Raw genomic sequence first — 15,765 nt, 5'->3', positions numbered from 1 at the left:
GCTTGAATTACTTCTATTAAAGCTTGAAGCCTAGGTTATATAGGTATAAATTACATGTGCAAGCATTTGTGTGTGTGTGTGTATGTGTTCACACATACATATTGATATTTAAGTAACAGAAGCCTTAGCATTTTCTTGCATCTTGACCTAATGAAGTATAAATTTTTTTTCAAGGTTAAGTAGAATTCTTGGGAACACACTCACACACACACAGACACATGCATGTCAAACATAAAACCATCTCTTTTAAAGAGTGATTCCTTTCATTAAAGATGAAAGTAGCCATTCCATATACTTTACCTGGCACAGTGTTAAATTATTTTTTCTTTTAAAAAGTGTATTGTCATTGTATATGAAATAAATATTTGGACTTAGTTTATCACTGGAGATTAATCTGAAATCATATTTTGTAGCCTTAATTAGCATTTATTTGCTTAATTGTCATTCTCAACCCCATCGTTTCCATTTTTCACTAACTTGAACAATGCTATCTTCTGCTGTTTGCACTTTAATTTAAATTTCTATTAAGGTTTATGAACAGTAATAAGGTCCTGTTTGAATATTCATTAGCTTTTGAATTGTGAGCTATGAAAAGGTGCTTTCTTTTACCTTAATGAAACTGGCACAGCATGGGACTGATCAGTTGTGACATTTGATTTGAGGCATCCAGTGAATTTTCTCATTGTTTATTGACACATCTTGTCCAAACAGCTCCCTCGCAAGTGAGCGGAGTAATGAAGGAGAGAGTGCTGCAGCGGAGTGTGGAGCTTTCCTGGCAGGAACCCGAACATCCCAATGGAGTCATCACCGAATATGAAATCAAGTATTACGAGAAAGTAAGTGCTAAGAACCTCTGAAACGTACAACCTCGTATGATGCTCGCTGTGTCTCATGTCATCCTACTGCACTCTCGACTAAAGCTAGTCATTATAATACCAACTGCTTGGAGCTACTTCAAAATGGATAGTTGATGCTAGCCAATTTTAATAACCCTCTCCCTGAATCTCTGGCTCATTATTATAATGATGGTTTCTGTGAATTAAGTTTTTGTGTTACACCAGTGAAAATATTCCACTAGTAGTATGTTTAGATATTCAAGTTTAGATATCCTAATTATTAGATGTAGGATGTTTAGTACCACAGAAACCACAGAGCCCAATGTGTTTCTGAAAATGTTTCTTTCAGGTTATCTATTTGAGCCCTTCATGACTTATTTTATGTATGTGGTTTCATTGATAATGATGGTGGCCTCAAATAATTTAGTAATTTGAAAAAAATAAGACTATTTTCTGTAATAAATATGTAGTCAGGTGATTATATTTCACTCTGTTAAATTCCTCCTGAAGTTATACTAATCATGCAAATTATGTCTATCATTTCTTTACACCCCTCTCTCCGTGAAAAAGTAGTGTGGCTAAAACTCAAGTGCTGCTCCTTCAGTCGCCTGTAATGGCTAAATTTTAGTAAATGGTAATGTAACTCCATGTTTGAGTTTATTTACTTCTGACCCATCTAGAGAAAGACAGAAAGACTGACACACCCCTGTTCACAAATATTCTAGTCTCTGTCTCACAGAAAACCTGATTCAAGGTTTGAAACATGGAACTATTATTATTACTAGTAGTAATAGTAATAATGCGTTATTATTATTATTATTGACTTAATTAGCTAAAGTGCTCTAATATACATAACCATTTTAACCATTTAGATAGAATTTCACAATAGAAACATGAAGCTCTATAAATATTTGGGGACTGAATTGACTTGATTAAATCACTTAAATGCATACAGTGCTAACCCTTGGCAATGGATACTTGTTTTTCACTTTAATGGAAAAACAGAGTTTTTAAGTTTGTTATATTTTTACTTATTATTTACTTTATGAATACATAACTTCCATGGCCAAAGTTACATTTTAAATACTTCATTTTTGTACTAGAGGATATACTTCTTATCCCATCAAATGTATTTCTAAGGGGATCCTTGATTTTAGTTTTGGTTTTGTAATGTCTGTTTTCCAGTGAGCTCTGACAGTTACAGTTTCTTCTGAAATTTCATCAGATTTCAAAAACAATGAAATGTGTTTTAAAAATATACTAGGTGGTAAGTGAGAGTAAAGTTTCTTACAGTGCAACACAATATTTTACAAATCTGGAATAAATTTGATTAGTTACTTTTTTACATGGTAGAAACAGAATATCTGTTTACTGAATTTGCAAATTACAAAATAATATTACAAGTAATACTATTGCTTTATAATATATGTAAGCCTGTGAGATATATATATATAAAATTATGTCATCTAATATCAGTTTTTCCTCATTCTTTTATTTTAGATAAATATATATTTATAATATTTTTATATATTGTATATATTTATATATATAACTCTTGTATAAATGATTATAATGCAGACAGTATAAATCAGCTTTACTAAGTCCAGTTTAAGTATACATTTATTTACAGTTTTGCAAATATTATAATTCAAACAACCAGTTTGACATTTTTAAATTTCACTGAATATTTTTATTACCAGACACAGTTGAGTGCAGGTTTTATTGTTGAACAAGTAAGAACCTATCTAGAATCGTATATTTTGCCGAGTAGTTTTTATAACTTTTTTTATAAAGAGCACATTAGAATCATATCAACTTTTAAATTTTTATTCATTTAAATATTGTTTTATGGAGTTTTTATATTCTTTGAATTTTTATATTATTCTTACTTATCATATATAACATGATAAACACATTTTTAAAGTCTGCAAGTCTCAGTTTTCATATCTGAAAAATGGAGAAATTAAGATATTTAAAAAACTGCTAAATCATAAAGTATCTAATTATTTGTTTTATACTTAAAACAATAAGTCTTACATTGATAACTTCAAATATTCCATTAAATGCTGTTTAGCAAAAGTGGTTTTATTCTGTGAGAAGTGTAGGCTTTAGTGAAAACAACTGATGTGTCACTATGCTGGTGGTGGTTAGCTAAATTTCTTGATTTAATACCTTTTTTAATTTTTAACATATGGCTTTTTGCTTGCTGAATAACATTCAGGAATGATATTAAGATAACTATATCATGAAGTGAAGATTTCTACTGAACCATAGATTTTACAAATGGAGTTACATTTTGGTCAAAAGGATATTTGATTATATTTATGACTAATAGTTCTTGCCAATGTGCCCTCTACCAACAAAGCAACGACTCAAAACATCATAAATGTTTTAACAAAATTATTTCTCTTTGAAATGTGTAGAACAAAGGCACATGGTCACATTTACATTTTATATTATCTGAGAAATGGCTCAGTGTTCCAATATTGCACAGGGTACAATGTAGCCTTTATGAAAACAATGCAGCAAATTGAAACAAATTGCAAGAATTGGCTGTCAAATTGTCTGGTTGTAATCACAATTAAATATTCCCTGTATATATTGTTTCCAGGATCAAAGGGAACGGACCTACTCGACATTAAAAACCAAGTCCACTTCAGCCTCCATTAATAACTTGAAGCCAGGAACAGTGTATGTTTTCCAGATTCGGGCTTTTACTGCTGCTGGTTATGGAAATTACAGTCCCAGACTTGACGTTGCTACACTAGAGGAAGCTACAGGTAAAATGTTTGAAGGTAATTACCACCTTTGGTTTGGATTCTTATCTCTATAACGCTGGTGTAATTTTTATTTCAATATTGAGTGTCATGATTTAGTTCAAGGTGATTTTTACATTTAAAGGTGAATGTATGTGCTGTACTGTGCTTAATCTCTCTGTCATGTCTGGCTTTTTGCGACCCCAGGGATTTTAGCCCACCAGGGTCATCTGTCCATGGGGATTCCCCAGGCTGGAATACTGGAGTGGGTTGCCATGCCCTCCTCCAGGGAATCTTTCCAACCCAGGGAGTGAACCCAGGTCTCCCACATTGCAGGCAGATTCTTTACAGGTGAGCTTAATCAGGGAGGCCCTGAATGTATATGCACATATAAATATATATCTATATACTTTGTAAAGGTTATTCAGAATAATAATATAGAACTTGCTATTTTGTGATGTTATAAACTTTGATCTAATTTCTTTAATACGTACTGGGTTTATTTTGAGAAGATTAAGTCAGAAGCAGAAGCAAAGCTTGCTCAAAAGTGTATTGACACAAGCTGTCTTCATAGACCATCAAATGATCTTCTTCTAGTTGTCAGGCAAAGCTGCCGCTTCATAGACACCCCTAAATGAAGCCAGAAAGTATACCAAGATGCTCCACAGAAAGATAATTTATAAAAATCAGGGTTAGTTGAAGCTACTTAAATTTTAGCAATGATTTCAAAACTTGCCATTCAGGAGGAAGATTTTGTATTTATTTTTACTTTTGTCATCTGTTTTTTTCGGTTTTATGAAATATTTCAAGCATAGTAAATAATGTATTTAAAGAATATACGAAATATTAAGAAGAATAATTAAATATCTCTGTATATTCCATTCAAGCTTAAAAATAGAACGTCACCAAAATCTCAAGTCCCCTTTACCATTTGGTGTTTTATAATGCAACATAGGATCATAACAAAAAATACATGTAACTAGAGTGTATCACAAATAAACGGATGTATCTGAGGCTGCACGTCCCAGTTTACTGTCAGAGGACAAGTTTAGAACAGCTTGAGTACCACTGCTGGTTGTTCTTCAGCTAGGTTGAAGCCTCAGGGTGTGTTTCTGTATTTTGAAAGTTTTTTATTTCTCTCAATGTTATTCACATACAAGGTTCACCCAGCTGTTACCTCCTTCTCTCCTTGCCAATCTAATTTTTCATGGAATTCTACACAAAAATTAGCTTAAAATAGTATATGATTTCCTTTTTTCAATTTTTAATAGGAAGTTTTTTTAATAAATTAAATCAATGCAACTTTGATTAAAGAGTTTGATTTTGGGAGAATATTTTTCTAGATATTCTAAAAGTTAGAATAAATTGGTATTCTTTTACATTAGTTCACGCTTAGTAAGTTTCTAACAGTAGTCTTTTTTTCAAAATATTTTGTTATATTTTTAAATTGAGCAGTAACTCTGGCAACCTCAAATAATAAAACATATGTTGAAATATATTTTAAATGTAAATCAGTTATATAGAATTATAAACACAAAAGTCATCCATTGAAAAAGATTTCATATAACTTGGTGTGATAAACTTAGTATTCTTTATTATCTTTTTAAAATGGAGTATATAAAATTAAAAATGAAAATATCTAAGTTCAGTGGCCTCCAAAACATTACAGTCTTTTACTCTATCAACATTTAAACATTTGAGTGGTCTTCTGTTAAATGTATTCTAAGTAGTTTTCCACTTAGACTGATCTTCTGATATTTTACTTTGTAGTTTCTAATATAATTAAACAATTTAAATGATTTTTTCATATTCGACTGATTAGTTCAAACTTAAAGAAACATCAGTCCGTTATACTTACCCAAACATTCTTTATCAGTTAAAGCTTGAGTTTAAAATCTTTAAAAAATTAGTTTGTGTATTTTCCTGACTTTGTAAATTAAGAATATTATTTATTACCTACTGAATCCCAGGGACAGAGGTACCTAGTAGGCTGCCGTCTATGGGGTCGCACAGAGTTGGACACTACTGAAGCGACTTAGCAGCAGCAGCAGTAGAGTTTCATAGACCTTATTTCGTTATTTAAAAATGAAATAACTAACAATCATAGAGATTGACATGAAGTAGTAGAACCCAAATGAGCACATGAAACTAATGCTAAAAATGCATTTTGCATTAGAAAGGATTTGGTGATTTTTATCATCAGAATATTCTTTCCACTGGAAGGTAAAGTTTGATGAAAGAACAATCCATATCTCCCATTTCTTACTTTAGTCTTACAAGTGCCTAATACAGTGCTTGACACATAGAAGACACTCATTAAGTAAGCAAGAAATGAATACCTCACATTAATCAGAAAAACAAGTTATCAGTATCAGCTGAAGCTAGTAGAAATATTCTTGGTTTCACATTTCAGCTCTGCCATGTCTGGCTGTGGGACTTTGGATGAGCTATTTCTCTGTGCCCAAGTTGCTAAGAGAGTGACACCCAACTCTCAGAGCAATTGTAAGGATTGAATAAGTTAATGTACACAAAGTGCCTAGCACACAGACAGCTTTGAGTGTCAGCTTTCATTATTTAATACAACCATTCTCAAGTGTTTTGGTCTTGGGAAGCCTTGCTGCTGCTACTGCTGCTAAGTCGCTTCAGTCGTGTCCGACTCTGTGTGACCCCATAGACGGCAGCCCACCAGGCTCCCCTGTCCCTGGGATTCTCCAGGCAAGAACACTGGAGTGGGTTTCCATTTCCTTTTCCAATGCATGAAAGTGATAAGTGAAAGGGAAGTCGCTCAGTCGTGCCAGACTCTTCACGACCCCATGGACTGCAGCCGACCAGGCTTCTCCATCCATGGGATTTTCCAGGCAAGAGTACTGGAGTGGGGTGCCATCGCCTTCTCCGTGGGAAGCCTTACAAGCTATTAAAAAATGTTGAAGATCTCCAAATAGATTTTGATTATTTGGGTTACATTATTTGATATTCATCATTTTAGAAATTAAAACTGAGAAATTTTTAAAACACAAGTATTCACAAGACACATTACATTAGCCAGCAGAATGATGACATTATCACTTGTCATCTAAGTTCTGGAAAACTCAACTGTGCTCTTGTGAGCATGTGAGAGTAAGCGAAAGAGGCAAATAACATTTTATTATGTGAAAATAGTTGACCTTGCAGATTCCTTGGAAAGCTTCTGAGGTTTCCCAGACATGCTTTAAGAACTACTGATTTAGCACACAGGTTACTGTGCTAGGGATTAGGGATGCACAGAAACACACAAGCACATTTGATGTGCTCAGTTAGTGAGAGAGACTTGCTCACAAGTTCTGGCCATACAGTTAAGCACTGGTAGAGTGCACGGCCCACTGCTATCATGGTGTCAGGAAACAGTGACTCTCGTGTTAGGAAGGAGGGCTAGGAAGACAATCCACCCAAAAGAAGTTACTTGATTTGCATTTCTCTGATAATGAGTGATGTTGAGCATCTTTTCATGTGTTTGTTAGCCATCTGTATGTCTTCTTTGGAGAAATGTCTATTTAGTTCTTTGGCCCATTTTTTGATTGGGTCATTTATTTTTCTGGAGTTGAGCTGTAGGAGTTGCTTGTATATTCTCGAGATTAGTTGTTTGTCAGTTGCTTCATTTGCTATTATCTTCTCCCATTCTGAAGGCTGTCTTTTCACCTTGCTAATAGTTTCCTTTGATGTGCAGAAGCTTTTAAGGTTAATTAGGTCCCATTTGTTTATTTTTGCTTTTATTTCCAATATTCTGGGAGGTGGGTCATAGAGGATCCTGCTGTGATGTATGTCGGAGAGTGTTTTGCCTATGTTCTCCTCTAGGAGTTTTATAGTTTCTGGTCTTACGTTTAGATCTTTAATCCATTTTGAGTTTATTTTTGTGTATGGTGTTAGAAAGTGTTCTAGTTTCATTCTTTTACAAGTGGTTGTCCAGTTTTCCCAGCACCACTTGTTAAAGAGATTGTCTTTAATCCATTGTGTATTCTTGCCTCCTTTGTCAAATATAAGGTGTCCATATGTGCGTGGATTTATCTCTGGGCTTTCTATTTTGTTCCATTGATCTATATTTCTGTCTTTGTGCCAGTACCATACTGTCTTGATAACTGTGGCTTTGTAGTAGAGCCTGAAGTCAGGTAGGTTGATTCCTCCAGTTCCATTCTTCTTTCTCAAGATCACTTTGGCTATTCGAGGTTTTTTGTATTTTCAATGCAAATCAAAACCACTATGAGGTACCATTTCACACCAGTCAGAATGGCTGTGATCCAAATGTCTACAAGTAATAAATGCTGGAGAGGGTGTGGAGAAAAGGGAACCCTCTTACACTGTTGGTGGGAATGCAAACTAGTACAGCCACTATGGAGAACAGTGTGGAGATTCCTTAAAAAACTGGAAATAGAACTGCCTTATGATCCAGCAATCCCACTGCTGGGCATACACACTGAGGAAACCAGAAGGGAAAGAGACACATGTACCCCAATGTTCATCGCAGCACTGTTTATAATAGCCAGGACATGGAAGCAACCCAGATGTCCATCAGCAGATGAATGGATAAGAAAGCTGTGGTACATATACACAATGGAGTATTACTCAGCCATTAAAAAGAATACATTTGAATCAGTTCTAATGAGGTGGATGAAACTGGAGCCTATTATACAGAGTGAAGTAAGCCAGAAAGAAAAACACCAATACAGTATATTAACGCATATATATGGAATTTAGAAAGATGGTAACAATAACCCTGTGTACGAGACAGCAAAAGAGACACTGACGTATAGAACAGTCTTATGGACTCTGTGAGAGAGGGAGAGGGTGGGAAGATTTGGGAGAATGGCATTGAAACATGTATAATATCATGCATGAAACGAGTTGCCAGTCCAGGTTCGATGCACGATACTGGATGTTTGGGGCTGGTGCACTGGGAGGACCCAGAGGGATGGAATGGGGAGGGAGGAGGGAGGAGGGTTCAGGATGGGGAACACATGTATACCTGTGGTGGATTCATTTTGATATTTGGCAAAACTAATACAATTATGTAAAATTTAAAAATAAAATAAAAAAAAAAAGAAGTTACTTGAGCACTGATTGGAAAGGGAATTTAAACATATTATTCCATTTTACATATATCCGAAAATCCCCTTCTACACAGAACCACTGCTACCAATTTTACAATTTTTAAACTGTGGTGTAGTGATTATGACATATAAATTATTTTTAAATGTGTTATCCATGAAATAGATGAAAATATGAATCATAAATAGTGACTATCATAAGATTAAAGTGTGATCCTAACTATATATAAAAACATATAAGTAAATATTCACAACTTCTAATTCACCATTCACCTGACTTGAGTTTTCTCACTGGAGTTGTGTTTCTGAAGCTAAGGGCAGAAGGGAGTCTAAGACAAGCAAAGAATTAGACCCACGGGACAAACTGAATGGAAATAATTTCAACACATACGTGTTTAATTTTTTCCTTCCTTGTGAACAAAACTACTCCATTCTTTTTCCTCTCTAAATATATATTAAAAGAAAGATAAAAACAAAAAACAACCAAACCAAACCAACAAAATTACTTGAAGTCATTTTTTCTCTGTTGAATCATAATAGGCTGTAATTCAGAAATTAAAGCTTTAAAGTTGTTTTCTTTTCCTTCTTTTTCCTTTTCCCTTGTTTCATTCTCTCGGGGAACAAATCAGCAGGTCCTGACTTAGGGAGTGTGTATAATATCTCTTTTCAGAAACTTATTACACCGGAGCTATTTTTACTGTCTTTTCAACATAAGAGCTATCTATAGTTAGCATAAGTATACAAAATTAAGAGACAAGTTGTGAAAAGGAGGGAGACATAGATAGAGAAAGAAAGACCAATTAAAAAAAAAATAAAACACCTTTATGTTGCCTATTGTGGCAAGACACATTCTGCCTACATTTAATTTACTGCTCTGGAGACCAAGTCCCTTGCCACCACTAAGAATGAGTAGTATTTTCCATCCTACCTTAAAGTTTACAGATGTTGATTGTTTCAGAAATAAACAAACTGTATTAGTTTTCATTATATTAGATATTAATCTGTAACTGAATCATCTATTGGAATATACATTTTCACTGTTTTGTATCCATTTGGTTATTTTATTAGGTTTATACTAGTATTGAAAATAGAATATTCTGGGGAAAATATGACAATTGTGAATTGCCAGATAAGTAAAACTTCACTAATTTGGAAAAATACAAGTGAAAAGGCCATGTGACGTGATGAAGAATAAGAATCAGAGGCTGCTTTAAAGGACATGTAAACATATACTGCTCCCAGAGAGACTCTCAGAAAGATTCAGCCGGGTTTGCCTTAACGAGCATAGAAGAATCACTTAGTCTTGTACAGGAAGTGTCTACAATTGGATAATGCTAAAATGCTTTTTACAGTACTTGCAGAAAGTTGGCTCTTCCATAAACAGCCTAGCTCCTCTATAATCTTAAACTCTCAAATGTGTGCATTGCATACTTTGTCAAATGAATATAAGTAATTCTGTTTATTTTCCTGAATTAAGGTGAATTATAAATTCATATTGATTTGCTATGATTACATCATGATTTTTTATATTGATGATGTGAGAGATAAATCATTTAAGGTACTTTGAAAAATGCTGAGAGTATATTATTTGGTTTTTTGTTTTTTTTTTCCACACACCGGGAAACAGACACAGTGGGATCAAGTACCTTTCTGAGGGGAAAAATGGGGATTTACTAGCAATTGTAAATGAAAAATCTTTATCTCTTGGATCATAACTAAGTTTCCAACAATTAAGCAGGGGATCGCCATTCAACAAGGCATTTTGCAGGGATCTTTCCTAGCTGAAGAATATAAAATAGATGAAAGTATTGTTCTTACCACTTACTTAAAATGTAAAAAATAAAGGTTTATTTAAATTTGTTACAATAGAATACATTTATTTAAGTTAAAGGTGAATTTAATAGCATAGATATCTTGCTTATAAGATTTTGCCTAATCTTTCAAGTTCTTGAATAGTATTGAGTATTTTATTGAGCCCTTTTTGTTTGTTTGTTTGCAGCTACGGCAGTCTCAAGTGAACAGAATCCTGTTATTATAATTGCTGTGGTTGCAGTGGCCGGGACTATCATTTTGGTGTTCATGGTCTTTGGCTTCATCATTGGAAGAAGGTAGAACACAAATTCGTTCTAATCTCTAACATAAAATGTATTGATTTTTCAGAATTATGTCAGCCTATTACTTATTGTTTAGTTTAGAATGTTAACTAGTAAATGCAGTTATTCTTTGTCTCATATGAAACACTAAAGGTCAATAAATTTTCATTCTCCCAAGGTCAGAAGAGGAATGAGTAGTGTCATTTCTATTGGGTGACTCTTTAGTAGTTATTTTTAGAGTTCGATTTTTATAATAAATGTAGGAGACACCTGGGGAAAGATTTACTCTTTTAGTTAATGGTTTCTGGAAGCCATTTAAAATCTGTTGTTGCTGTTTTTCAGGAAAAAATATAAGCAAATATTCACTCATTGGTAAATATAAATCTGTTAAATAGGTCCCTTCCACACTGTCTCACACTTTATATTCTTTGCATTTTTCAAATCATGTGAATTGCTATATTATTACTGAGTTCAGAACGATGGACATAAAGTTTATGTATTTTGTTCATAGCTCTAACTAGCAAGTTCTTAAGTAATTAAGATATATCATACTGAATTTTAAATACACAAAACTAGATTATTGATTGAGATCATCAAAATTTTATTTTTTTCCAGGCACTGTGGTTATAGCAAAGCTGACCAAGAAGGGGATGAAGAGCTTTACTTTCATTGTAAGTGTTTGGCTTTTCTTTATTTATTTACCCCAGTTAATATAGAAATCTGATTGTCAGTATTGGCATGAATAAATTCCTGAAGCATCAGGCTTGAAAATATACCATGAGCTCAAAATGTTGCTTTAAAGCATTTGAACAAATATGTAGAATGAAAATATAATGTGAATTCTTTAAAAATATATTCAGAAATGTAATCTCTCATAAGAAATTTTAATATAACTGAAAGGATGTTCAGCAGCTTTTATGTCACAATTGTTCCTTTTGCAATCTTTGCCCAAGTGTTTCATATCATGCTAATAATGATTCATTAAATGTTGCATGCGCCCATGTTCTAGCTCAGGAATTCATTTCAAGTTAGAAGGATAGGCCCTTTTTTCTACCCAGTGAGTGATGCTATAATGAAAAACTAGTCTAAGGAGCCTCTCTCTGTCCATCTACTATAAACTGGCCATCACAGGTAGATATTTTGAGACACAAATAGTGTAATAATAGGATTCAGTACTCTGATGTTTTCCTGTGGATTTGAGCTACCTGATTCTTAAAGTTCATTTTAGAAATTATATCAGAACATAGCTCAGGGAACCAAAAAAAATAGATGTTCAACTGCATTAATCTTATTGTTGTTGCACATGGATGGCAAGTGAAACCCTGAGAGCTTTGAGAGTAAACGTTGACTTTGTGCACCCAAAGTAAAATCCAATGGATGATGCTCTTATCCAAATCCAGTATTCCTATTTTTAATCCTTGAAAACATTGAAAATAATTTTATGTATAATTTTTCTTAGTAACCATACTCTTTACTAAAATTTCTCATGGGTAGATAAATTTTCTATAAATGGCATAAGAATGACATCTATTTTTGTGTTACTCATCAAATCTTGTGTCAGTATCTAAGAAGATACTGTCATGTCCCGATTCTTAAGTCACAGGAAGATGTAGCATCAATCAAGAAAGTGTGTGGTTGAAAAAACACAATGTGAACACCATTATTATCATCCCTAAGTTTCTTCAGCATGTTGTTAATTGTTGAACCAACCATTCCCTTGACTTTAGTTTTCAAAAGAGAAGTGTCTTTATATAATACATATTCAAATCAATGATGAAATTGTAGAATTCGAACCACTGAAGGCAGGGAGGGTATTAGGACTCTAGAAATTATAGTAAAAGTTATGACCAGAGGGGGCTTTATCATGATGATTAAGTTTCAGGGCCCCTGGTTTTCGCAGACTCCTTTCAAGGCCCTGGAAGAGTCCTAACAAGTTAGGGTGTAGAATCTTTTCCCTTAAAGAGAATATCCCAAATTGCAGAAGGCTTAAGCCTCACTAAACTTAAATCTGCCCCTGATTATTGCTGAACACACGTGATTCTATGACCCCTCTCCTGGAATTATTGACATACTCCTAATATTGGTGCTTCCTCTTGCTAACTGGCAGTGATTTTGTGACAAGTCCCAGTGATGAGAGCACCATAGGCTGTTTATAGCTAGAGGATATGCAGAAAAAGTGAAAGTTATATTTTTTTCTCTTTCATGACATGAGAGAATACTTTTAACACTTCCCCAGACAGGAAGGAGAGGATCAAAACTTGAATACCTTAATTTTTGTGTCAAGTTTGTATATAGATGACAGTAAACATATATAGAAGAGAGTAACATAAGACTAGAGTTCCTGGAATCCCAGATTCTACCCATATGTGAATAATTTGATGGAAGAATCATTTAATAATACCTTAATCAGTATGTCACTTTTCTTTGCTTATTGAAGATATCCAAGACATCCCCAAATGAACAAACGCTGCCTCTTAGTTAATTTGCTTTTAGCTTGCAAGTTAATGCTGAAGGTAAATTAAAACATGGCTTACCTGAGACATGTTGTATAGCTTTCTGCCTAACTGTCATCTTTCACTTTTAATATTTTGATGTCATTCCCTTTTTTCACATTTGACATCCAGTTTGTAATTAGAAAAAATAAAGCTGCGTGTTTTACCTGCTAACATAGAAAAGATAAACTGAAACTTGTTGTGTATATAAACAGTTTTCATCTCTAGAGCAAAATATCAGTGGTGGTTTTAAGATATTTAACATTCATGAGAGATGTAAATGAGATATTACAACACAAAAAGCTCACACTCTTAAATCAAGATAAGCAACACACCAAAATATTCAGAAACTGTGTCAAAATTGTTCTTATTTTAAAACATCCATTTTTAAACGAATAATGAAAGAAATACACTTAAGATATCCTATCTTGGTAAATCCTTGATATTTTTGAATCACCCTTTTTACAAGGATATCTTTTCTTGTCATTTGATGAGAACCAGACATTTTATTTGATTTTATGACTGTATTTATAGTACATAAAGTACAACACTGTGGTCACCAGCTATTTACAAGTTGGTGTCCTTTTATTCCTTTAGTATACAGACAATTTTCTTAGGTGCTAAGACACCGGATTGAATTTTTACAGAAACATGAAAGCAATCGTTTAACTAGCTTTTAGAGCACTGAATTTAATAGAATGTCCAGTCATTTGTACCAGGTGCCCTCCACTTTCCATGGCCCCAAGTGCTACATTTAAAGATATAAACACAATGGAGGAGTTTAGTGAACCAATTCCAATTTACGTTTTGTTTCCTCCTACCATTTCTTCTAACAATGTCTTTGAATCCAAGCTGGGCAGTATTTCATGTTTTTATGCCAAAATTGCTCTGGCCTGTCAAAATGTTTTGTGACAACTTGAATAAAGAACCATCAGAGACCCGTTTGAGATGCAGAAGGTTACCTCCAATCTAGCTCCCTTATCACAAAATCACACCAAAAAAAAAAAAAAATGAAAGAAAAAATAAAAAGGAGAAGATGGCTCATTCTCCATCTGCCTGCCAATCTAGGAGGTTAACCTATTGTTTTCTTCCCTTCTCTCTTTTTCTCTTCCCCCCCCTCTTCCCTGTACTCCTTTTTCTCTCTTTTCTCTTTCTATCCCCTCTCTCTTTTCTTCTTGTGTTTTTTTCTCATGTTCAGCTTTAGTAACAAATGAGCATCTGTCAGTTTTATAAACTGCAACAGTAATTGTTTAAGACAATCAATTTTGGATAAACAATCAACTACAACAGAATAAATCAAGATTTTTAAATCCCATTTTTCCTTTATACATTCTGCTTCTTTTTGTTTGTTATGTGTTTATTTTAAAAATATAATTTCAAGTTGATGTGATGACATAAGCACAGTTAGGCTGCAGTGTAATACATAAAGAAATATATTGTTCTCCAAATAGTAAGATTTAATGAAAAGATTGTTCAGTGGCTTTGTTAAAAAACAATAAAGTTTTTTTTGAGGATATAGTGTAATTATTTTCATTGCATTAATATAACCAAATATATGCCTATCTATCTTATCTTTGTCTTTAACCAAATGATTAGATTTGGAATACATTATTGTAATTGATTTAAAGTTGACATAGCATTATCTGTTACCTGCATGCTTCTGGGTGCGTTTTAAGACAATTTTAACTTTTAAGATGATTCTATGTTGTTTGAATCTTGACTACCTTTTCTGAGGTGTATTGGCTACCTCCTCATAGCACTTAAGAACTTCCAGAGCCTTATAATTGAAAGTTCATATAAACCATTCCTCTTTCAAATTGCTGTCATACATGGTTAGCAGATCCCAGGAATATTGTAAATTTTCTAACTTTATTCTGCACTTTGTACATTTGGCTTCTATTGCCCTTCAAGGTGAAGAAGAAACTGTGTCTTTAGTAGATTTCTCTCTGGTTTTGTGATAGCAGTCCCTCACAGCTTGTATTAATTTTATGTAAATGTCAACGGTGGTTGGTCTTTAAAAAAATAAATCAAAAGAATAAGTAAGATGTCTAAATGTTTTTAATATTACTGTCAGTGTAGTAGGCTACCTGTAAATGAAATGTCTTCTTTTCCCAGTGTATTAATTTGATTGATTGACTGACTGATAGATTTACAAATGTGTTTCCAAGTCCATTACAAACCTCAATATGGCTTGAACTATGCCATGATAGCAATGAATTTAATTAAATCTCCAGTCTGATAAGAGTCATGTCAGAGAATTTTGGTGCTGTCTTTTGTTGATTTACTGGAAAAGCAATTCAGTTAGTCACCTATGAGCTGGATCCTATGTTACCTATAGAAGCTTGCAGATAATACCTATACGCCTGCAGACTGAAGTAGTCTGTTAAAACTGCTGTGAATCAGGTGATGTGGAAGCAAGTTCACTGTTCCAAGGAGCACTCTGCATAATGAAATTCCTGGGCTGACTGCACAATAAGTGCTTTGCTTCATCACAGTCATGCTTTCTTACA

General features: G+C 33.7%; 1 protein-coding gene across 5 annotated transcripts in view; it reads left to right on the top strand.

Annotated features, from left to right (window-relative positions):
• Positions 1–15,765, top strand: part of EPHA7 (EPH receptor A7) — a 201,258-nt gene that overhangs the window by 160,734 nt on the left and 24,759 nt on the right. For 2 of the 5 annotated variants that reach the window (XM_044924305.2, XM_006074227.4), the window contains exons 6-9: positions 712–836; positions 3,448–3,616; positions 10,670–10,778; positions 11,379–11,434. In XM_044924305.2, the coding sequence (XP_044780240.1) occupies positions 712–836; positions 3,448–3,616; positions 10,670–10,778; positions 11,379–11,434 (459 nt within the window). Of the gene's footprint in view, positions 1–711; positions 837–3,447; positions 3,632–10,669; positions 10,779–11,378; positions 11,435–14,453; positions 15,299–15,765 lie in introns of those variants that run through there. The other 3 variants (XM_006074225.4, XM_006074228.4, XM_006074230.4) reach the window with 2 other exon arrangements.

This window comes from Bubalus bubalis, chromosome 10 (genome assembly GCF_019923935.1).
Source record: "Bubalus bubalis isolate 160015118507 breed Murrah chromosome 10, NDDB_SH_1, whole genome shotgun sequence".
NCBI lineage: Eukaryota > Metazoa > Chordata > Mammalia > Artiodactyla > Bovidae > Bubalus > Bubalus bubalis.
This window is presented reverse-complemented; position numbering and strand designations above follow the sequence as displayed.